Below are 27,304 nucleotides of genomic sequence, written 5' to 3'. Positions count from 1 at the left end.
GATCTAACACTGATACTGAAACGCAAATAACATTCTATATTATTAATATTTTTATTCGCTTTTCTTTATTTAAAAAATATAGTTCATGAATTGCATATATTATTATTTGTCTTAAGACTTAGAGTCATTTTTTCAAAATATAATTTTATTTTTCATCAGTGTTCAGTCAGCAATTAGAAAAACTAAATCAGTTAAACATCTTCTCCTAAGGTTTATCTTGTAATAGAAATTAATATTTTCATACAATTGTAATATTAACATTTCTTAAATAAGAAGAAATAGGTCTTGAATTGATGATATTATTTTAAACTATGATACAAAATATATATCATGACAAGTTGAAATTTTTTAAAAATTACTTGTTAATTACAAATTTAAAACAGAAAGTTTACCGAATACACTTTACTATCAAAATATAATATATTTAAAATAGGGTTACACAAATTATAATTATTATTACAGTGATAATTTTAATTTATAAAGACTATTATATTATATAATAACTATTATATTGTTGCTTTAATTGAGCTTATATGTAGATATAATGCATTTATGTTTGGAAAAAGATGCTATAAAAGGAATAATCTAATCAATGTACCAAATTTCAAACGACGACGTGCAAAATAATATGCATTTATGGATGTATTATATTGTATTTAAGTGTCTAGGACGATTTAACGCCGATACAACTGGACGCCACGCAATTTTAAATTAAATAGACGTAAGGTACTTATAGGTACTTTAAAAAAATATTTAAATTATTGATTTGATTTAATAGTTGGCGAGAATTTAAATATGCACACGTAAATAATGATTTATTCGTGCACAAGTTTAAGTTCCAACGAAAAAAGAGTTTTTTTTTATATGAAGTCTTAGGAATGGTAATTCTCAATCCGCAATAAAAAAACATTATGTTAAGAGTAAAATGAATTAAAACTACTAAGTAGTAGATAGAAACTGATTAAAATTCCTCGTCTACGTTCTATATACGTGTCTACGACAGTGCGGTGTCCAATTGTCCTGGCGTCCAGTTGTCGCAATCCCGTATTTAATTATGAAATTAATTACTTAGTTTTTAGTTTGAAGCATCATAATGACATATACATCTTTCGTATAAAGTCTACAGAATATCGTTCATACTAATCCCCCTGAATGACCTTGACCTAAAATTTCTTAAATGTAGATAGGCCGGAACAATGCTCGCAGACAGGATTGCCGCTGTAATGCAATAACCCGGAGGATAAAAACGACGAAAAGACCGCCTCAAGTTACGTTTGATTGATGAAAATAAAAATATTAAAGCTTAGAGGAATTACTTGTGAACGAAGAACAAAGATACGAGAATATTGGAGAGAAGTTGAAGAGGCCGTTATCCATCAGTAGGTTTAAATCAGCTTATGATAATTATAAGGTATGTGGCTCTCGTTGCGCAGGGCATAAGATGCTGCCCTTTCATCCGAGAGCTCTGGGTTTTATTCCCGGTGAGGTCAGAATATATTTTTATGATTTTTCTCAAAGCCTGGGTGTTATTGCTGGATGGTGTTATGCTGGGGATTATTTAACTTCTATTACTAAATCCATTACTATATCACTTAACACTACCGTCATTGGGCCTCTTCGCATGTTGTAGAGTTATAGACTATAGAGTATATATAATATATTTTTATTAATTAGGTAAATTCATGGGTCGATACTACGAAGACAGAATTTTTAAGTTTGATGTGAAACTGTATGATTTATTATTGAGGATGTATATAATACTGTAAATAGTTTAGTATAATTTTAATGGATAGCACTCAAACAAAGTGTTCACACATGCATCTTATGCTTGGATTTCCCATATTAAACTTTCATGTTGGACTTTGGTATTACATTGTTAGTTAACATATTATTTTAGTTATAAATATATATGCACATATTTCATAAAGCAAAGATTGCCATGATAGTAGCTTACGAAGATAGGGGATGACACAGGAAGAAGATGAAAATTATCTAGTATTTCTAGGGGAATTGATAAAGGACATTGTTCGAAATCCAATGGATACAATTTTGAGTCCAGTCCTACTAAACTTAATGGTAAGGTATGTCTTTGATATATTATATATTTCCAAATTATGCATGTTTAATAAAAAAAACTTACATTATTAAATCTTGTAAACTATTCATTGAATAAAAAAATATTTGATTAAATTATTAGCAAGTGTATGTATGTTGAAACAAAATTTTTGAGTGATCCTTATACCAATTAGCAATTAAGGTATGTGACGTTGCAGACGTCACCAACGGGCTAATTAACAATCATAATTAGTGGAGAGGTTTTTCTCTCGCGGGCAACACTAAAATCCTGCGGTTGGCACTTCAAGCTTCCGGGTTGGATGAGTGGTGGGGGGATCGATGTCAGGCGATCGAATTTTGTTTGAATCTCCGCCCTTTTCTGGTTGATCTTTGGGAACGAGACGACGTTGGGAGGAGCGATTCCCGCTTGGCAATTTGCCAAGCGGCTGGTAATACATTTCAATTTCATTTTTTTAGTATTAATTAATTTTAAGTTTTTGTTTTAATTAACCTCACTCACATGTGGATATTTTGGTTTAAGTTTAAGTTAGTTGCTGAGAACTTATTGTGTTAAAATTTTAGTTTGCAGACGCTGATATTGTGTCTTTTGTATAACGTAAATATTTATGTATTATAACATCGTCGTTTGTGAACGGTGGTGATTTTTCTATGGCCTCATGTCGCCATTTTTGTCCCATTGACTTTAATTACATTTTCTTTAAATACAGTGAGGTTAAAATTATCACGGTGTTTCATTTAATTTAATTGTATCCCATAATATTATGTTCTTTTATGTTCTTTTCTTTCATAGAAAAGGCTTTGGCGTCCAATAAAGTCAAGTTTTCAGTGCTCGCAATTGACTCCTGCAGCGGTATGGTAGACATTATCCATCGAATACCAATTGATTTCGATGGTCCTTTCCGTAACAGGATTGGAATTCATCAGAGAGATAGTGTGGAAACCCAGTACCCTGAGCTAGCGGTGCCTGTTATCCACATAGCTTGGATAACAGTGTTAAATGATGGTCGGTTATTATTTTTCATTTAACAGGTAATTCAATCAAGTAATCAATGATATACAAAAACATGGTAAAAACAATTACTTAGTTAACTTCACCGCAATTAGATAGGACGCATATAGCTGAGTGATCAGAGCATATAATGGCGAATCCAAGGGGGCGCAGGTTCGTTTACTGCTGAGTGTAATAATATTTTTTCTTGTGTAATTTCTATACAAAATATTTAAGGCTGTGATTGACTTGAGGCTGTGCCACAAGGGTACGAAGTGCCGCACTCTTTGGCGGCATCCGGAATACGTGTCCCAGCCACGTAAATCGTCTCTTCGTGATAACTTCAATCACCGAAGGCTGTTGTGTCTGCTCACGAACTCGGGTGTTTGTAACGCGGTCGTACCAATGTACCCCTAAGATTCGGCGGAAACATCGATTCTCAAAGCTCAAAAGCCGAGACTCTTGAAGCTTAGTAAGATTCCATGTCTCACAGCCATACATGAGCACAGGTAGCACGCATGCGTTAAACAAACGACATTTAGTCCTCACAGAATACAGCCTACGCACAAAATAAAGAGTATAAATTAAGACTAGATAATATATGGGATTGTTTATCTAAATATATGCGGCAGAATATTAACGGAATAATTAGGAAGAAAGTACTCATAATGATAAATTCGAACCGTCAAAAAATGAAAACAAACCCATTTTACTTACGTAATAAATTTCTCCATTTATTTTTTTTAAATAATGCTAATTATCGTCGTACAAATTGGGTAATCAATAATCTGAATAATCGTGTTTTCTATTATACAAGAGACTCTTAAGATTTATTTTCTTAGGTCGATTACTAATTTTCTAAACAGAAAATCTAATCGCTTTTATAAATCGAACCTTAAAAGAGATGATTCATCAAAATACAGCATACTATTTGGCTGAAAGCTGATTATTCAAACACAGATGGCAGTGAAACTTATACTGACCTCCAGTTTATTCCGTCTCAGTTTTACTCACTAAGCATTCTCATGTCGGTACTTTCAAGCCTGTTGATAAATGTATGTTTATTTAGATTAGGCACAATACTATTATTTTGTTTTGTGAAGGGATGATAAATCTGTCTTAAAAACAATCTTATCAAATTACTTACCTCCTACACATTAAGAAACTGCTCTCTACTCTTTTTCATACTGAGAAAAAACAATAACAGCTGGATAGAACTTTTCTAAATATAAAAATTGAGCAATTTATTTATTCGAATGCTATTCTGTTTATTAAGTATTGTTTTATGTATGTAGGTATATCAAATATTGTTTAATTGATTATGCTTTTATCAGGTTGAAGTTTTTATTCAAAAGAATTCCGATATTGAAAATTTCCGCAATATAATTTGAAAGGGTTAATTCAAAAATTGTAATGTTTTGAATTCCGGAAGTGTTTTTTTGAAAATAATTATTTCAATTCCTCTTTGGAAAAATTCCACAAAATTATTAACAGTTAATTACAAATAATTAATAAAATAATACATTGCAGTTCAACCATGAATTGATAGTTAACACTATAAAAGAAATATTTCAAAGTATCTGAATCCTTCACTAAATTTATAAATTTTATTTAATAAAATACTTCAAAGGTATAATGGCGACTGAACACACAATAATATCATATAATATACTGTTAGTTGTACTACTGTGGTTATCAATGGTTATCTTGTGCCAATATACTATTTCGTAAGAATTAAGACTGTAACTCTACACATCCATATATTGAAAATAATAACCATTTGTAAGTAAATTACTTCATCGAAGCAGATTTTGAGGTTTATCTATGTCTTTTCGTTCAGCAGGGTAGGTCGCCAATCAGTCGGTAATGTACTTCAAAACAAGAGTAAGCTACAACATTAGAATTGCAATGTGAAGACAACGAAGTTACCTGGTAGTAAATATTAATTTATACCGGTTGGATCCTCAAAGTCTGCGAGATGCGTGGTGTAAAACAGGCTTCGATATATGCGTACCAACGACCATTTTATCTGCAAAATTTTGTAATATCTCAATCGATTCAGAAAGTTAAGTTTTATTTTGCAAATCATTCGTTTACCTCACCTTAATATATGTCAATAAATCACTTCATTTGTGACAAACCGCTAAAACTATATCAAATTAGTATATTTATTTTGTGTGATAATATGTTTGAAAGCTTGAATGTGCTAAATTCGGGGAAGAAATATGCACTTTCTAGACGAAAATATTACTCCGGGTAAAGAAGCTTCAAACGTCACCCAATAAAATATGAGGGTAACTTTGTCTTATTTGATTTCAACGTTTGAGAAGCTGTATAATAAAGAATAATATCATCCATCCTACTAACCGTTATTTTTTAGGACGCAGTGAAAAAAATATTTATGTGCCGAGAGTGATGTGAAACGAAAAAGTTTGAAAATTATTTACTAAACATTTTTCAAAAAAATATTATTTCAAGGTTTTCTTCTCATATAATATAATTCACCTCAATACTACAACTAGGTAACTCTGATTTTGTCATTGTTGGGAAAATGATTTTTTTTCTTAATATTAATATTATTAATAACCATGTCCTTACTTTTTCGCACAAGGTGGTTGTTAGTAATTTTGAACAATAATAATAACACAGGCTTGGGGAAAACACATAAATATTGTGTCCTCACCGGGAATCTAACCCAGAACTCTCCGGTAGAAGGCCAGCGCCTTACGCACTGCACCACGAGAGCCCCTTGGGAAAATGATATTTAAACTTTGCTTGATTAACATAAATCTAGGCTATAATTTTATTTATTTTTTTTAAATAAAAACAGAAAATAAGAAAAGTATCCTTTTCTAATTGGGAACAACTCAATAATATTTAAGTGTATGAAAAAATATTGTAGATATATATTAATTTATTTATGTAACGCACTTATGGTTTTAAAGTTATCTAATATTTTCAAACGCCAAATTAAGACAGTTCTCATTGATTTACCTTGTTTTATTATTTTGTATAGAAGGAAATATAGAATCATATTCAATATCTATCTCCAAAACAGTGAAAATCAAGTTATCTAGTAAGTTGTAGACATTGTATTATTGAGGTGGCCATAAATACTTCCATAAAAATATCAAAATCCATATTTATATTATAAAAATGTGTGACATACAATGATTGTTATTGATATAAAACTTTTAGTCAACGTTATAAATCATTAATGTATAAGTAAGTTTTATAATACGTTTTCTATAATTATTACCAATACATTAATTTTGAATTTAATCAATATTTATCATCAAGATAATATGTTTCAATAGCAATATATTCAATAAATAATAGTCATTATAATATATACTTGGGTCTGATATAATCTAAACCAATTTACTTTACCGCTTAATAATAATTAGTTAGTATCTATTCATGATCAATATTCATTACTTTTTATGGTATAGGTGCCTAGTAAGTTTATGTATTGTATAATAATTATAAATAGTTTATTTATGCAATCTTTGTAGTAAACGCCAACTAAATATTTTTATTACTTAATTTAGTTACATAGGCAGATATTTCTAGTTTCCTCGTTAATTGAAACTACTAATAGAGACAACATACATTATAAAAAAATTAGATTTTGTTAAATAATACATTAACGTAATCTTTAAATTAATGAAAAACTGTTTAAAATTGGCGAAATATTACTATGGTTCACTCCACAGTAGTGAATCCAGTCCCAAGCCAAAATCTTGATCTCGGGATTTCGGGATTACGATTAGACGATCCCGGGATTTGCATTTTTTTTGAATAGTTAATATTATAAAATTTCTATATATACAAATAACCTTGATAAAATCGGTCAAAAATAAATTTAGTATAATTTATACTATGTAAGATATTTATTGTTAATATTGTGTACGTTCAGACTTGGAAATACATAGGTTTAATGGAGTAAATAATATTGTAATATGTATAAATAATAATGTGAAAGTAAAACAGTTTTATTGATTTATGAAAAGATAACAAATACAAGTTTAATTAAAATACAAAAAATGACAAATGCATTAAAATACATGGTGGAATCACTTTGTTAAAAGTGCGAAACATTGTTTTTTTCCAATATTTCTCATTTTTATTAATTTATGTGACAAAATAAAATGAATTGGCAATACATGGGTAATAAATCAAACTTCATTCCAACTCAATTTACTTCTAATGTATTTGTATGTTATAAAAAGTATTTTTTCTGTTATATTTTCGTTTATATTTTATTTTCCATAAAAATTGATAAAAAAAACTTAATCCCAAAAGTTAGGTATCGAAAAAAGTTCGGGATGCCGGGATTGGAATCCCTACTCCACAAAACAGATTAATAAACAGAATTACGACAGGCTGGACTGAACACAGCAGCCTTATGTGATTGAGATAATCTTGAAGAGACATTTTACGTGACTGGGATATGTGTTCCGGATGCCGCCTATGAGTGTGACACTCCTTACCTTTGTAGCATAGCCTCGAGGGTTCCGTCATGGTGGCCGGCCCTCCCTCACCCTGTAGCGGTGATACTAAAGCGATCTACACGCTACAGGTCTGGCATGGCGGGGGGTGCAAGAGTTGGCGATGGATCGAAGGAAGTGGCACAAACTTGCGCTTGCTCTATGCCCCAATGCTGGGTCCATACAGGGTAAAAGAAGATATTCCCCAATACACTACATTTTGACGCAGGGTTTTGAATGTGTGAGTGTCCTACGAAAATGAACCATACATTATAGACTTGCAATAGTGTGTGTTGCAACCTTCAAATATTGAATGAGCGTCAATGCATATACCAGGAGCAGTTCTCAGACCGAAGGACAAGCGTATTTTTTATACGTATTTAAGTTTATCCCATACTCTTCCACACTTGAGATCGGTTGCCTGTTACTCCACACCCGTTAGGTATTTCAGTTGCCATTATTTCTGAGTTCCCTGGTATTACATCAATTTATTTTAAAATACCATACTGGCATTTTGCTTTTTATAATATTGATTATTTTTTTGGCTGTATAAATTTGGTATTTATTAGTTGCGAAACAATAAACTCTTCAATCTATTTTGTTCTCTCAAAACAATGTTAAAAATCAATCAATTATTAACTTTTTTTGAAGCTCTAGTTTCTACGCATTTCTTTTAATTACATGAAAATTTTGATTTTTTTTTGCCAACTAACTTGTTTTCTTTCCCTATCTGGCATATTTTCGTCAATGACACTTATCAATGCTGTCCCCAATAGGCAGAAATGTCCGTACTGTGTAGACTGAGTTCCCTAGTTGACTTCTATACAACGATAATGTGTTTCGTATTGTTTATAACCGTAAATGAATGTTGTATATTAGTATGGGAATGAAGTAAATTTATTCATTTAATTATAGACAGTGCATTCACCAATGGCATTATTAATGGACAATGCACTCAATACAGTTAGTAGCTAGCAAGTAAATTCGCGCATAGCGACATTCGCACATGTATAGGTAGACGTCACGCAATTTCCATTATGCTATATCACGCATTTATAATTTATAGCAATATCATTTTTATTGTAATGGCGTTAGAACAGTGTTTCTAGTATCAATGTTCATTTGAGCAAACCCGTTCGATCCGAACCGTTCGGCAGACGCGACAAAAAGCATCGGGAATTTATAGCAATATCACATTTATTGTAATGGCGTTAGAATAGATTATGCCATTTGGCAGACCCGACAAAAAAGTGAGTGTTTTTTTTTTCCAGGTGCTTCGTCCATATTAATTTCATTGGCATTCACCGATGAAATAAAATACAAATACGTACATAAAAATACAATTTATAATTAAATTAAAAATAAAAATGCTTTATAGAATATTATGTACTCGTAACAAAACTTTGAACAGAATGTATTTTAGGCAGTTTTATAAATAATATTGTTGGTTAAATATATATTTTTTTTATAAATTATCATAGTCAAGTAAACGCTAAATCTCTTGTAAAGAATATTATCAAAGTTTCCCATTAAAATAGATAAAATTATAACTTATTCGTCCTATTCGATAACACTAATCTGACAAAAAGTTAGATTACAAACTTTGCTTTGCAATATTACCCCCCGTTAAATTGTGCCAAACGTAATTTTGTTCAGTATATTATTGTATTTTGATTCACGTCTCGACAATTCGTCAGTATCATTGATACATTTTCAACTATATACCTCAAAGGGGCCATATCGTTTTCGTGTTAGGTATTTGTTTAGGACTTGGGGACGTATGCATAGTAGTACATATTTTAATACATCGGCTTAATCACTAGTCAGTGGATTCTCAGATAAACAATGACTACTGAGTACTGACTGAGTAATGTACATGAATACCTTCAGAAAATTTTAACGTAAGAGGAATCCAAAAAATACGAGTAGCTCAACATGCCATGGGAAAGGTGAATATTGGGCATGACGTGAAACGATCACAAAATAAACCGATGGATAATGAAGCAAACAAAATAACGCGATGTGATAGATATCACTAAGCAGATGAAATGGCAATGGGTTGGACATGTCGAACCTGCTAAACAAATACTATCATACAGTGGTATCCAATGGGCGCTAAACGCAAACGAACTTATTAAGTTAGGTGGATGTACGTGGCAGCGAATAACTAGGGACTGAGAAGGGTGGAGGTAGCTAGGAAACCTCGGTCGATAATGATGATGACTGACTGACGTGTAATGGTTTGCATGTTCAGGTGACAATTAAAAAAAACTGACCGCTGTCAACACAAATAATAAGAAATAATAAATATAGTTACGGACAAAGAATTAATATTGTATTGAGTAATGATTGTCTATATTACACCAACCAAAAAGTAATTAATAACTTGCAAACATTTGCAATAGTTTATTGTCAGTCGATGAATTTTGAAAAAAAACAATATTCTTTTTAATCAATGGAGTGAATACAGAGAGCATGTTTTCATTTTAATATTGATTATCAATTATTGTCGGAATACTTTATCCATGGTGCGATGGTGCGAGAAGCGATTTGCAGCTCAGCGATGAATGTAATATTTTGGAGAACATTATACCTATAGCAGTACAATCCCCTCACTGTGAACGACACAGAGTACAGCTGCGAATTGCGGATATCTTTAAATGTCAACGAATTGAAAGGTGCCCTGGCGGTGGGTAGGTAATTGTAAAGTGCTTTATCAGAATTGGGGTGAGGACCTGATCGGCGGATCCTCTTCTAGATGAGACGATGTGATATGACAGCGAGTCGTAGTCAAAGCTACGGTAAAATCATAAAAAAAGAGATGTAACCATATTAATCACTGCTTTTCTTATCTATCATTCTACTGTCTTATATGCTCAGCATAGTTAACTAATTGGTTTCACATATAACCGATGCTCTGTGCATTAGGCACAGACTACGTTAAAGTTCCACCACCACCCGTCATATATGCACAGCCGTGGATATGCATGGCCGCTTTCCATCGCGCTTTAAACATGTCTGAAAGAAGTGATTTTAAGTGCTCATTACGTCCCGAGACGGAGCCGCACGGGACTGATGCTGCAACCATGCACCGTAGTGCTTAAAGAAGAAAGTTAAGAAAGAATTTTTTGTTTTGTTTTTTGGATTGGCTCTGCTGTCTGCTGATGTTCAGCGCCCTGTGTACCCGGATTCTGAGTGTCACAAATTGAAATGGATGAGTCTACATAGGAGTCGGGACTATCCCGCTCCCCATACGACGCTGCAAATTTCTCGAATGCCGCAAAGTTGGCCTCGGTTGCTATCAGATCTCCATGACCAATTGGGCCCGTGTGAGGACGGACCCTGGCAAACAGCGACTACCGAATAAGTCAAAGTTTAATGTCAACCAACGTTCCATTTAAGGCACACCTACGCGCGTACACTAAATAAATATTCCAACCACAGCACACAAAAAATATATTTTTTTTTCCAAATTGTACCGCTAATACAACAAAAAAAGATATTTTAGAGGTTACTACACTAAAACCAATGTATGGTCAACCGCACGATGAATACATTCATGTTGAAGCATGCCTAATTATAAAATTTCATATGACAACATGGAGAGATTGAGAATATTTCATTTTTTACTATAATTTATAGAAAGATTAAATAATAGAGTAGGAATTCTGCGTATCTACAAAATAGCAAAATAAAACGGAGTTTCTAAACTAATCTTAGATTGTTCAGAATATAATATTATTAATATCAATCGTCATACAAATTTTACACTTGATAAAATATTCAGTGAGAATGCAAAGTCTGAAATCTATCATGTTCAATGAATTGGGGAGACGGATTAAAATTTAGAGAGGGGGTAAAATATTTTGTAACGAAGTGTGGGAGGAATGGGGGGGGTTTATATGGTACTGAAAATAGCGTGATATCATTTATGCATAATCCCTAACAACATTTTCATACAATATAATATATAATAGCTCCTCTAGATTTAGATGGTATATGATATATATTGACAGCTCAGTTATAGTGCTACAACTAGGAATCAGTAGTTTTGAGTAATGGTTGAGCAAAGTTTTGACACACCTGAACTGACTTGCCAAGAGGACTAGTAGGTAATTTTTTCGAGTTGTAATTTTGTGGAACTGAAGAGAGCGATATACGAATATAATGGCTAACATAACTTTGAACTTGAAATTTTTCACTTATCGTATGATAGAACTGAGCCATTCATTGAATATCCACGCCTACTCAAAAAATTCTTACGCTAAGTTGTTGTGAAATAAATTCTTTGATTAACTGATTATATTTAATTAAAGATATATGCAGCAGGTGTATTTTAACTACTTACGAATAACCGGTCTACAATTCTATACTACGCTGATTTACTTTTAATTGTACAATATATTATGTAAATAATTCAATAAAATATAACGTTGCAAAAAAAAATAGGTATGCTCAAATATTTTTAAATCAATATCAATGCATAAAAAATAATAAGTATAAAAAAAATAATAAGTAATTGGGTATTTCAACTGGAAATCCCAAGATCTGGCACCCTGTTCAATTTAATAAACAAAAAATGGCAGAATTAAAAAATATTGATCCTCTATTAATAGCTTTGTAAGATTTTCATTTGAAGTACTTAACGGCCCACATGCTCAGCGTAGCTCAAAATTGAGTTTTTATTGCATTTTCAAACCATGATCCTGGACATTCCTTAAACGTTGTAGATTATCTATTTATATAATTTTGAAGCCCTATTATCTTTTATATTTATTTGAAACATTTAATGACTGCATAAAGTATTTTTGATACATAAAATACTATTCTTTTAAACCTCTCGCTCTAATGTTTTAGAATATAGTCATATTTCAGTACATGAATGTGCAGTGGTGTTAAGATTTTTTACATTTATTATTTTTTAAACGCATTTATAAAACCATAAGAATAATTTATGACGACATAATTTTAGTAAATTGTTTACGATAAAAAATTATATTGATAATCTCTGTGATCCCAAATTTGACAAGAATTAGGCATTTTGTTATTCAAAAAATCGGCAAGATTAACACATATGAAGATGATTCTAAAGATACTTATTATAAGTTATGTCTTTGACCATTCAAGTGTGATAAACATTTTACGAATAATAATTACTTTATAATAATTATTGACCTAAGAATAAGGTAGTGTTTTTGAAATACGCCATTTCTTTTGTCATTTCCCAGTGGTTAAGCTACAACATACGGCCGTTGCCATAAATTGACAAACTATAATTTAAATAGGGAGTAAAATGATATTGACGCGCGTGTTTGAACATGTAGGTACCGTTTAAAAAAAATAAAAAATAAATCGGTTAGGTACTTTATCCCCTCCGCTCCGATTATTAATTTGTTCTTGTTAACCAGATGTTCATGACCTTAATGTTAATATAATATATATGTACGATTTTACAGATTAAATACATTTTGATTCACTTATGAAGAGTCTCCAAATATCATTATATATAATATATATATACAGCATTATTGTGAGTTTAAATTCCACTCAGTCCAACCAACTATAGCAGTTTTCTAAAATTTGTGTATTTACAAAATCTGTTAAACTCATTTTCTGGAAAAATCGATTTTGAAACACACTGGCTCCGAGGTGATAAAATACTTTAATGTAAAATCTATCATAAATATATATACACATAAAATGTATCATAAATATGTATACATACAAATAGTATATAATATAGGATTCGCCATTCGAGGCAATAATGCATTGGGCACGCAGAAACAATTTATTTCGATATGACGGCTTGAAGTTACTGTGAAGTAGTCTGACGAAAATGATGTTAACGAAGTAATAAATTCATCTTGATTACGGCCATCAGTTCAATTCAGATCGATATGTGGGAACATTCTTTTCAATTTCTTTTTCAACATTTAACATTAAATTAAGTAACAAAAAAAAGACATATGGAAACGCGGCATTAGGTATAATATACATCGGCTCGACTACGCTAAAGGCCCATTAACCATTGGAGATATATGACATCAGTAATTCAAAGAAATGAAAATTCGAAGGCAATAGGTATTTATTTATAAATGCTAGACATCCTTTTGGCACAGCAAAAAAATGTCATGTCTTTATTTTTCGTTTTTGATATATTTTGTATTTAAAAAGAACAGACCCTCCAATATGTTAGTTACCTATATTTTGTTTTTTTCAGTTGTATCGACATTTATTTTATTATATTATAACATTACTGATTGTATTTAAAATTATCCGTTAGGACAAAACCGGTATTTAGTTGCAATGTAAAAATTGTAGAGACAACTCAAAAAACTAAAATATAATTAAAAATATTATTAGTAAACCATTTCTTTTATTCAACGAATAATTCACAAGATTTTGAGAATGTAACATTCCATATGTTCAACATACATTACACTTGTAAATACTACAAATGATGTTTGGTGTTAAGAGCATACTTCAGTGAAACGGCAAATAATTTTCAACTATAGGTGCGACGAAATTTCGGAATCGCTGCTAATCGGAGAGCGAAAGTCGAGCTGTGAACACGTCAATTTATTTTGTGATGGCATCGGGGGAATTATTTTTTAAATCGTGTAAAGATGACTAAAATCGTTACCCATTTACTTGAAAAAGAAAACATGTCAATGAATATAGTATTATTATTACTAATAGAACAATAAACATTATATTAAATGGACGGATATTGAATTTTTATGACAAATTATGTTTTGCTCTACACGCGTCGTTTGCACAATCTTTGCATCGAATAGTCACGATCGTTTTAGACCGTGCCCCAGCTGAAGCATAGCCTTAAGGATACATAAATTATTATTTGAGCAGAAGGTTCGATTTGCGGGTGTGTGTGACAAATTTAAATCTGTAACAAACGATAAACGTCTTGTTTGGCGTTGTGGTAAAACTTATATTTCGTCGTACATTATTTATTACATAACACTTTATATTACATTGAAGCTGTAAGGTTTTACATAAAACCTTTTTAACTTGACATTTTAGCATTTTTAGGAGCGCCCTGGTACTCAGTCTAGGGGAAGAGAGTTATAAGCGAACTTTCAGATGTATCCGTCTCCACCATTGTCCATACTCCAGACATGAGCATAAATAATAGTATGACAGTTGTTGTGTTTAATAAAACCTTTACAACACCTCAGAAATACCCACTAGAAAAAATCATATTTGAAAAAAAATACGATGCGCGAAAAAACCGATAGTCAATAATAGCGCAATTTGATAAGCATTTTGTTCATGACCGACTAGTTTAAACTGTCGTAATTAGATGGGAGACTCGTAGCATAATTGGTTAATGCACAGTTGGTGCGATACCAGTGGTTATACGGGTTCAAATCCCGTTGAGTATCGTATTTTTTTCAAATACGATTTTTTCTAGTGGGTATATATATATCTGAGGTGTTTTCAAATTATTTATGTTTAAAATATTATTATTTGTAATCGAAGTTCATCTTAATGGAGTTAAAGTAATAATTTTACTAAATAATGACCTTGCTCAACAATGCGTTTCGTAAACTGGTTGTATAAAAAAACTCGTTTCAGGCACAGAGTAGACCTGTAGGTAATGTTTTTTTTAAATAATATAGTGTATATAATAGCATATGATAAACTAGCATTCCGATCATAATATGAGTTTTTTTTAAAAAATGTATATCTGATAATTGGACATATGATTTAATTTACATATTTTTACACTACTTTTATACATCTTATTTTACAACACTTTGTAACCTCGTAATTGTTTACAAAACCCACGCATGTAATATAAATAAATGATGTATAAAGTAAATTATAAAAATTATACACTTCGATGTACTTTATAAAATTAAAATCAACTTCTGCAAATTTCTTCTGTTAAGTTTTTTTATTATTTAGTATTTGTTTTCATTTAACTAAGACTGCAAATTGCAGATAATATTTGTTAGTTTTTAAAATTCACACCTTGCGTCAACCTTAAACTAAGCCTTAATAGATAATAGTAAAAAAATATTGTATATCTATAAAATATCTAAATTATGCGTTAAATCATACATGATTATAGATATTCTATGGATAAAAGACTATTTTTTTTATTACGGTTTGCTTTAGGCAGGGCATTATGAATTTTAAATAACTAACCAACTTTATCTGTAATATGTATCCTTAATTCAACGAAAACAAATAAGTGTGACTGAAAAAGTGTGAACTATTTTTGTCGTATCGCCCATCATAGAACATGAACCATTGTGGTTTGATTGAGGCAGGGTCTAAGTAATTAATTTATTGAAATTAACCAACACTATCTGCAATATGTAGTATCAGTCCAATGAATACAAATACGTATAACTGATAAAGTTTAGTGCGCAATATTTATGACAGATCTTAACGGATTTGGGTTGAAATCCCGAATGCTGAAATCCCGAATGGCCGAAATCCCAAAATCCCAAAAGCCGAAATCCCGAAGGCCGAAATCCCGAATGCCGAAATCCCGAATGCTGAAATCCCGAATGGCCGAAATCCCGAATGGCCGGAATCCCGAAGGCCGAAATCCCGAAAAATAAAAAAATACAAATAGCAATAATTGCGCAATCTTAACACTTATCTTGAATTGCGTACATACATTTTTTCTTAACTTAAAATTCTTAACAGCATACATTCACCTTTCGCCACTGTTATATTACATATTATATGGTACCAGTATTTCGATATGAGTACTTTATTGTATTTTTAGGATTCCACGTGTGAGTTTTCTTTATACCTTCATGTAATGGTTTTCATTCTTTTCTAAAAAAAGAATGAATTGGATTATTTGTAAACATTGTTTGAAATTTAGTATTTTTTAGTAGAAAGTATTTTTAGGATTCCACGTGTGAATTTTATTTAAGCCTTCATGTAAAGGTTTTCATTATTTTCTAAAAAAAGAATGAATTGGATTATATTATGTAAATATTGTTTGAAATTCACGAAGAAAGAGCAACCATAATAATACCTAAAGTAAAGTGAGTAAATTTCAATAATTAATTAGACGTAAAAATTGAAAATTTGTAAAGGTTAATTTTTTTTTAAATGTTGAATATTGTACTTAAATGAAAATAAAATAACTGTAAAAACGATTAGGTACCTACTATAAAATATATGAAGTGGAAAATCCAACATAGATACTGAATAAAAGATATCAATGGCAATATAATATAATCACTAAAAGAGTTAGTTTGTCATTCCAGAAGAGTGATAATATTACGCGTCGGCTAATAACGTCGTGGGTTCAAGGTTTGAATCCTGAATCTAACAAAATACACAGTGCATTATTTTTCAATTTGGGTTTGGATTCAGAGTATGGACCTAATAGGTTGAACAAGTGGCTAACTTCCATTTCTCGTAATAACAAATTTCTATAATTAAAACATCTACTCTGTGGAGACCCATATGATCTTATTAAGGTCAGACATGGTCAAAATATTAAATACATATATATAAATTCTAATGGATTCAAGCTATGTACTATTCCATTTAAGTCGTTTCTCGTGACCCGGGTTTCGCCTTTCGGCATCTTCAGGCATCGTGTACACTCACCAAAGGCAAACACACACTGACAATTAACACTCTTAACTCTACCTTTTATAATAACTCTACCTTATATATAACTATACCTTTATAATACGCTATCCAGTTTATTGTTTTTAATAAGATAGGGTTTTTACTGATTAGGTTTTCTACTGATACTTTGACTAGATAAGTAGGTATGGAGTTTTTACCTACTTTATTGTATTGATTTACTATATAAGGTAGAGTTAAGAGTGTTCGTTGTCAGTGTGTGTATTTGCCTTTGGTGAGTGTACACGACGCCTGAAGATGCCGAAATGCGAAACCCGGGTCGCGAGAAACGACTTAAATGGAATAGTACAGAGCTTGAATCCATTAGAATTTAAATTCAAATTCCATCAAGTACCTTCGGTCGAAAGTATTAATACATATATATATATATATAATAGTCCTATGTCACAAAATGTAAAACTATTGAACAGCAAAATATATTATATAATTAAGGTCTTGTTTGAAATAGCAATCTTAGCTAAAATATTAGAGAAACAAGGGCGATTTCTGGTAGCACAATATAAAATATACCTAGAAATCCATTAAATAATGCATTATAAGTAGGTATGTAGTTCAGCAATTGTTTGCAAATAAAGGTAAGTAGGATATTATTCTTTCAAGCAATAAGTATATTATGAACCTTTTCGATTTTTTTAAAAACTAACGACGACTTGATTTCGGGTTAATGTCACTTGCGTTTATAATATGTGATAACTTTATGTATTTTATTTCGTATATTATAGTATTATAATAATATAGTGATCAATGGCAATATCGTCGTAAATAAATATGCAACTTAACATTGTGCCCTGGTACTGTTTTTTCATTGTTTCAGAGTTTAATTACATTTTTGACAATAATTTAGTTAGCTCCCCTACTGTATACCTACATCAAAATAGATAAAGATTCAAAGATTTATCATTAAATGAAATACAAAATAGTACAAGAAATTTACCTGTTAATAATTATAATGAAAAAATTACTCACCAAGCATCTTAAGAACTCTCCTGGATGACTGCCCTGGTCCTCTTCTCGAACCCCTAGACATTCCTCCTGTCCTGAGGGTTCTGTTACTTTGAGTACTTTGTGCTCGTTCTCTCTTCATCATATTCGAACTCCTTAGCCTCAACCCAATTAATGCGTACAAAACGGTGATAAGCGTCATTGGCGTAATAAAAAACAAAAACGTAGAAATTTCAAATGAGTGTTCGATCAATACTATCTTCTGCATACAAACTACGGTGTCTTGGTGCTTTACTAATCCAAATTGCAAAGCCTGAGGGATTGCCAAGCCAAGAGCAACCAACCAAATGACTAATATAAACCTAATTGCTCTAGAGAGCTTTGACATCGTATGAGAGAGAAACGGATGACATATAGCTACATAACGTTCAACAGTGAATGCTGTAATTGTAAGCACTGTAGCATTTGCAGAAGTTTCCGCTGCCAATCCACGAAGCACACAAAATACTTCACCGAAAACATACGGATATCTTGACCAGATGAAATACATCTCTTGAGGAAGTCCACTTATTAAAAGTAACAAATCCGATATTGCCAAACTAAATAAGTAATAATTCGTTGCTGTATGCATTGATTTATTTCGAGATATCACAATACACGTGCTGACGTTTCCTACTACACCTGTCAAAAATATTATAGCGTACACAATAGTCACTGGTATTACAATATATAACGGGTCTCTTAACGGTTCATCCATTATAAATCCTGTCGAAGGATTCGTCAAATTGTCTATTATTTTGTTTGTTAGAAACGTTTTATTTTCATCGTCCATTATTTCACTGTACGTAATTGTTGTTTGAATCATATCGTATCTACTTGACTCGACTTCCATCTTGGATTTATTTTTTATTCACTTAACTGACTGCTTTATTAGCCCTACTCTCCTGTGTTATGGTATGCAAGGATTTACTTTAAACAGGTTCGACATCTTCGCCTTAACTTTTGGCTGTGTCTTCGATTATTGATTTTCACCTTGAGATGTTTTTGAATCTGAAATAAAGAAAAAAACATTATTAATATAATACTTGTTGTCGTTAAAATACAAATTGTTTCAATTTAATTGCAAAACCAGTTTGTGTTCATAATATCTTGTTTAATTATTACTAAGAAAGGTAGCCACAAAAAACGACAACAATGTAATAATTATTTATTTAATACTAAAAAAAGTATGAGTACATATTACAACTTAAATAATCTTAGGATGTATTAAAATATATACGATTGATTTTCTTTACAAAAGACTTTCCGAACCAGTGGTGGGCCAAAAATTAATTTCATCGTGAGCGGCAAATTTACTTATACACTACGACAACCATTTCTGTTTTTATTTCAGGGTTTTTGAATTATTCAAGAATAGCTAAAAATATATATCAATGGTGTAAATTATTTAATTGACTGCAAACTCGATAATATAAGTAGTAAAAATAAATATTTTAATTAAATTTATAAATTGTCATTAATTGCTTATATGTCTTTGTTATTCATCTGTTTTAACACCATATTCTTTGTTTTTTCCTGTTATGCTGTGAACATTTTGAATCTGTAACACTATAATATGATGTTTATAAATAAATTTCATGAACTATTTTTTTTATTCAATGAATAATTCACAAGATTTAAAAATATAACATTCTAATTATTGAACATATTATATAATTTTGAAAAGACTTCTGAAAAAATATATTATAACCAGTAGAAAAAAACCTTTTTCGTTGAATAAATAAATTTTCTTTTATGTTATGAATTTGACTTTAAAAATTGTAATTGTGACGCTCCAAAACTTAATATCAAACGTTATTTTGATGAAACAAAAAATGATTAATATTTACAATAATAAAATTGAATTATCTGTGATTTCGAAATAATTGGCTTTTGATTAGTGTTTTTTTTTAATCGTGTCCGTATATCTATTTATTTTTTTCCGTTATAACTAGGTAAGTACGTCAATCATTTTTTATCCAACACTGACTATACATTAGATTACGACTTCACAATATATTAAAAATATTAAGTACTTACCAACATTCTTTTTATTAAAAATTTAAAAAGTTCAAGAATATCAAAACTAAAATTTGGATTTTCCTTACATCTATAAAAATCATGTTAATTATAGCCATTCCTTGGCACTATTTTAAAAAAACTTAGCGTTGGTACTTATTTATTATTGACTCATTCGGAAAATACCTAAAAGTTGTTTGGTTGAATACGGTTTAGTTTGATTTTTTAAAGATTTATTTCTAAAGTTTTTCAAACTTTTTTTTTAAATACCTAACAGTAAATTTATCACCAAACCCGTCGGCAGTACGCTACTGATTGAAAATTACATCCTCAGGGACACAATTTAGCTACCATGGTTACACTGTACATACAGTAAGTATTATTTGAGAAATAAGACGTACATAAGCTGATTTGTGATATCTTCAGAGAATTTGATTTTACGAAAATCTCATACAATATCATTAATTACTTACTATAAAATAAAACGAAGAGGAAATAATATAACCAATAATATATATTTTATTTAGATGTATCAATGATTCTGGTTTTTGATATTAGTGAGTCATCTTATATTGATGGTTGTATTTATCAGTGTTTCTCAACCGGTGGTCCGCAGAATTTTTCTGGTGGTCCGACAAATGCATAATAAATGCTAAATAAGGGGTGTATTTTCAAAGAGAACTTATTCCACTTCAAAAAATTTTTGGCAAACGCCAAAAAATGTTTACGTTGTTGATGTTACATATTATATTTTTGTTAGTGGAATAATTTGCTTTTATAACTAACACCGGTTTTGAAGTTGTTTTTTTTTCTGGATTGAATGCTTTAAGGTTATTAAATACAAAAAATACTTGTTCATAATTGTGTTGTTAATAAGCTCACTTTGAAAAAACACATCAATCCCGCATATGTATAGTGAGATCGAGTAAAGAGTGTAAGGTAACTAGTAAATATGTAAATTGCTTTATTGTTAGATTAAACCACTAATAATATAAAGCATGTCTAATTTTAAAAGTCATAGCACGCCTATTGTACTAACTCACTTATTGCAAGTTATAATAGGTACATAAAAATTGCAATCAATCACTGTTATTATATATTATTCGTATCATGACCAATTAGTAATTGTTATCATTAAATTGGTATGTGGATTAAGTAGGTACTATAAATTGTGTTTTATCTTAAATTATATACTGTTTTCAATCAATTATAATAAAATGACAGTTCAAATCATTAAATTGCTTAATAATTGATTTATTGAATTCCAAACTGAGTTTGACTACACTAAAGTAGTCTAAAGTATGCACTCAATATGTCCTTGTTTATTATTAAAAAGCAATTAATACACTTTGAAATAATATGTGTCGGTGGCGTCATCAATAATATTTGTTTTTATTTTACTAAAAAATGGTAATATGCAAATTATTACAGTATTTTCATTCGAAAGTGCTAAACCAAAAGGCGTTAGGGACGTTATTGCAAAAAAATATGACACACATTTAATACAGATCTTCAGGATTATTGTATGTGGCTTAACAATGAAGTCTGTCTATACCAGAAACCCTGCAAATCCAAATATTATTTGTCTATCAGTGTGGCGCAAAAGAAACGTTATGAAGCACTTAACTAGACAAATATGCACTTTTACCAGTGAGATAAATAGTAATTACTAAATAAATAATATAAATATTTATACCTAATATGCAGCTGTTTAAATTAGACATTTATTTTGGCCCATTTTGTAGAAGAATTAATTATCGACGAATTTACAGGCAGTGGTGAAGGGTGGAGACAGGCTGTTAAGATCCGCCATAAATAGTGCATACTAAACTCTGTCAGTCATATTATGTATACGCTTTCATTGAAATAAGACTACAATTATTTACAGATGGTGTTGGTTAGTTTTTTAAATTCAATGAAACCCAACGAAACCCTAAATAGATAATTGTCAAAAATTACTCGTCTATCTAAAAAATATCTAAAATTATGCAATAAATGATACATAAATTTGGAAATTTTATAGATAGAATAATATTTTTTTATATATTATAGTTAAGTTTCGGGAGGGCTTTATAAATTTAAAAAAATGAACAAACAGTATAATTGTGTAATATGTATATATTCTTAATCCAACGAAAAAAAATAGGTATGAATGAAAAAGTGTGCTCAATTTTGTCGTATCGCTCAAAATATACCAAAACTATTATGGTTTGGTATTCGCAGGGCTTCATTTATTTTTAAAAACTAACCATCACGATCTGTAAATTGTAGTCTTAGTTAAAAACAAATACGTATGACTAACAAAGTTAAATGTGCACTATTTATGGCGGATCTTAACAGCCTACCTCTACCCTACGCTACTGTTTATAGGTAAATATTATGTTAACTCATAAAATATAACACGTATATGATTCTAACAATCAAACCCTAACGAATTTAAAATTCATGCGGTTACTGCCCTGAATCACATTATTGTTAGTTAAATTCAGAATCTGGGTGCAGTCTCAATTTACTTTGGCGTAATTTTAATTTGCATTCCCTTTGACTGGCTGGCTAGCCAAAAACGTAAAATTAAACTAAAGCACATTTGTTGGTATTTTATATAGTTTAATAATAAATATTGCTGTGAATAGTTGTCAAAAAACGAAAAAAAGATAAAGTAAATAGTTTCTGTAAATCTTTTCACATTGAATTAATGATGATCTTAGAATAAGTTAAAACTATATTGTTATCGTAAATTTAAAATAAAACTCATTTTTTGCTTCAGTCTGGACTAAGTTAATATGATATGAAGTTGTATCGTTTATATTTAAATCTTAAAATAATACCTGTATAATGAATTTTCAAGTCTTTGTGTAGGTGCTAGGAATGCAGGTGAAAGAAATGTGCATAATAGAGAATCCAGATGAATTTAATATAAGATTAATTAAAAAAATATATATTCCTATTTTTCTGATGGCGTTACGGATCAACTCGAGCCATGGTTTCCTCTTTCACCTACTTCCAACTAACCTGATATTCCGAGATCCATATCTAGTCATTGACGTTAAGAAAGGCTTTGCGGACTCCTCCTTTGTTGACATAGCCTCCTTGTGAAGAGTTTTGAACCCAGGTATATCTACTACAACTCATCATTATCTGATTCTCCATACTCAATCCTCACTCACGGGTGTGTATTTTCTATCCAATGTATATACGTGTTCATACGTGTCCATACGCTTACACAGTGACCATGCCTTCCTTTAAATGTTGTATATCAAACATTTTTTTTTATATTTGTTGTCACTTATGGACTTTATGAACGATAGGAAAACGTCAAATCACAGCACTAAAAGCAAAAGATGGTTCTATCATCAGAAATTGGTAACACTTGTTAAGCCGAGTTGAGAGTTCTACAGCGATCTCTACAATGATGACACTGACAATACGATTATAGACTTAGATCTTCAGAGAAATGGAAATTCGGAAGACCATACTCGCGAAATCACATCCTGGGAAGTAACCCATTCTTTAAATTACATGAAAAGTGGGAAAACCCCGGGGGAAGACGGTCTTACGATAGATATCCTCAAAAAAGCGGGAAATGAAGTGCTTTCACAATTGTTTACAGCCTGCATACGCGAAAAGGATGTCACAGAGGCATGAAAAAATTCCAACATTGTTATTCTTCACAAAAAAAGGTGACAGAAGACCTAGCAAATTATCGTCCAATAAGTCTATTCAGTATTCTCAACAAGACGTTCACAAAAATTCTCTCAAACCGTCTGCAAAATGTACTAGACGAGAACCAACCAAGAGAACAGGCCGGATTTAGATGAGGATACAGCACTATGGACCATATTCAAGTCGTCAGAGAAATCATAGAGCAGTTCCAGGTATACAAACTGCCACTATGCATGGGTTTTATAGACTATGAGAAGGCGTTCGATTCTATAAAGAAATGTTCAATACTCGACGCACTCAGAATACAAGGAATCCCCGAGCGCTATATAATTATGTTCAATATTATATACAGTAGCGCAACAGCATCATTCTGTCAATCTCCATAAACCATCGCGCAGATGTCTTATCAGCAAAGGAGTCCGACAAGGTGATAAAATCTCACCTAAACTATTTACAGCTACCCTTGAAAACTTATTCAGGCAACTTGACTGGAATGACAAAGGGATCCCCATAAATGGAGAATACCTGAGTCATCTGCGCTTTGCCGATGACATAGTAATTTTCTCGCAAGACTCAGAAGACCTCCAAAGCAGAATGGAAGAGCTCGCTGAAGTAAGCAACAAAGTAGGTTTGAAAATAAATGTAACAAAGATGAAAGTCATGTTTAACTGCTTTGCGGGCCAAAAAGAGATCCTCGTCAATGTCACTCAGCTCGAACAGGTGAAAAGCTACATCTATCTGGGACAACAAGTGTCTATAAATGGATGTATATTTGATAAAATTGTTCGCAGAGTAAAGCTAAGCTAGAGTGCTTTTGGCTGCCTATTTGGCACTATGCCTAAAGCGCAATGTGTTCAACCAGTGTGTGTTTCCCGTGATCACATAAAATATGCGAATGAAACATGGACCCCAAGTAAAAAAGAGATCCAGAAACTTAGAGTAACACAACATGGTATGAAGGGGTGCATGCTGGGCATAACGTAAAAGGACAAAGAGACGAATGAGTAGATAAAGAAGCAGACAAGGGTTATCAGCAAGAAGTACAACTTCCTTGTTTGTAGTCGATATTCTCTGTATTTATTGTTATTCCACTGTATTTTTCATTTTATTTTATATAATATTAGAATCCAGGTATCACTGGTTATGGGTGGAGGTGGGCTATGAAGATCCGACATAAATACTACACATTACATTTTTATCAGTCAAAAATATTTGTTTACAGTGAATTAATACTACAGTATGCAGATAGTATTGGTTAGTTTTTAAAATTGATTAAACACTGCGTAACTAAGCTATTATTAGATAATAGTAAAAGATAGTAGTCTCTCTATAAAATATCTAAAATTATGCCATTATATTATACATAGTTTTAGATATTTTATAGATAGATTTTTTATCTCTTATGGATTGCTTTAAGCAGGGCTTAATGAATTTTAAAATACTAACTTACAATATCTGTAATAAGTATTATTCAACGAAAACAAATAAATATGACTGAAAAAGTGTGCACTATTTTTATCGGATCGACGATAGCGTACCTAAGCTATTATGGTTGATATAGGCAGAATTTAATTGATTTTTAAAAACTAGCTAACACTATCTGCAAAGTGTTGTCTTAGTTTATTGAAAACATATTCGTAAGCCTGACAAAATTTAGTGTGGACTATTTATATTGAATCTTAACAGCCTACCTCCACCCTTCGCCACTGAGGAATATACATATTATCAACCCACGCTATTTTTAAATAATTTATGATAAGATACACCAAATATTTCATTTCAGTCTTTGATAAATTTTCTGAAAGACTTGAAAAATGACATTATTAATATCTACACCGAACCAAATTAATCGTTCGTATAAGTTAAACAACCTTTGAAAGCCTAATATCCGTAAGCTTCGCTAACAAAACTGTACTGACAAAGAAAGTGAAATATATATTTCGCTTAAGAGGACGCTCTACAGAATCGGCCTTGAGAATTGAAAATATGATTTTTTTACATGTGGTCCATAATAACTGGTCTACTAGTTAATATAAAAAGGTTGCCGCTAATGTTTGTCTCAATAAACTCCCTACAAGTGAAGCTTGTGAAGTGAAGCTATGGGGTGACCAAAAAATAGTACTTTCTAATAAAATTTATTTTCTAATAAATTTACTAATAACATTTAATGTTACTAAATTCAATATGTTTATCAGTTCTTTGGTGGGAAGTATTGCAACTGATATGATGGATATGATAACTTTTTTGATTATGTGTTGGCCACGATATAAACTTAATAATATATTAATAACTTTTTAACCTGAAATTGTCCGACAACTAAACATACGAAGGATGTTGACATACATATCAACCTACATTTTTATTTCATGTGCTATCCAAAAAACATTACTAATGAATAGTGCTTATTTGTAATGTTTAGGACCTACATATTAAAAATAATAGGTATTGTTTAATTCTAATGCATATTTTTTAAAACGTAGAATTTACTGTCTGCCTATAAAAAGAAAGTGACTTTTTATTGCCTGCGCAACTTCACTTTTATACTAGTGAAACAAGTGGTAGGTAAAGCCAATGGGCGAAATTATATATTATATTAAGAGTGCCTAAAAATAATTATTAACATACAGTCACTAGACACATTATTTTTTTATTAATCCATCGGACTGGCGGGCATATAAAAAATGACTGTCGCTAGAAAAAGTGTCTGACAGGGCTGCCGACGCAATTAATTATATTGTACTTTTTAAATTTAATTTATAATATATTTTATTTAAGTTTTGTGCATCTAATGCCGGGTCCACACTGGCGCAAAACAATGTCGCGCGACAACCTCGATAAATTTTACGATAATTATCATAATGGCTTAAAAATTTTTACGATAATTATCATACTTATCGTAAAATTTAACGAGGTTGCCGGCAACATGTTGCCAATTTGGACCCGGCATAATATCCACTGTGGTTCACGTAGTGGCATGTACCTGTTTTTCTGGGGTCAACTAATTCAAAAAGTAAACACCCATAATAGAATTTTTCCAGTTTTGGTTGCATTATATTCCAACTCATTTCCGATATTATTAATGGAAATTTCTCGGTGTACATAGTAAACAAACCTACGAATAAAAAAAGACAGTAAGGAACACAGTGATTCATCGCAGTAAAAACTGGCAACCAAAATGGATTATATAATATATTCCATCGTATTATTTTCTCGAAATCATAAAGATACTATAATTGTATTTGAGTATCAACCTATGTTCAATTTGAATTGGGTTATAATAATAATATACCCGTAGATATATCAATAGTATGTTTGCCACGATATCCACCCAAGTTATCAGTATGTACTTGCACAGGTTTGATTAAAAACGATGATGAAATTAACATTTTACAAATATTATATTATTTTGACAGCCCTGTTTTCTGATCAGCGGACACGT

General features: G+C 31.1%; 1 protein-coding gene across 1 annotated transcript in view; it reads right to left on the bottom strand.

Moving 5' to 3' along the window:
* LOC147078292 (pyrokinin-1 receptor-like) overlaps positions 1 to 19,154 on the bottom strand; it is a 181,925-nt gene extending 162,771 nt beyond the window's left edge. Inside the window, exon 1 of the mRNA XM_085958275.1 lies at positions 18,169 to 19,154. Coding sequence (XP_085814401.1) covers positions 18,169 to 19,036 — 868 coding nt within the window. The 5' untranslated portion in view covers positions 19,037 to 19,154. The remainder of the gene's footprint in view (positions 1 to 18,168) is intronic.
* Positions 19,155 to 27,304: the final 8,150 nt, after the last annotated feature.

The sequence above is a fragment of the Rhyacophila brunnea genome, unplaced genomic scaffold, assembly GCF_057557595.1.
Source record: "Rhyacophila brunnea isolate RB1 unplaced genomic scaffold, BYU_Rbru_1.0 scaffold_11, whole genome shotgun sequence".
Classification (NCBI taxonomy): Eukaryota; Metazoa; Arthropoda; class Insecta; order Trichoptera; family Rhyacophilidae; genus Rhyacophila; species Rhyacophila brunnea.
This window is presented reverse-complemented; position numbering and strand designations above follow the sequence as displayed.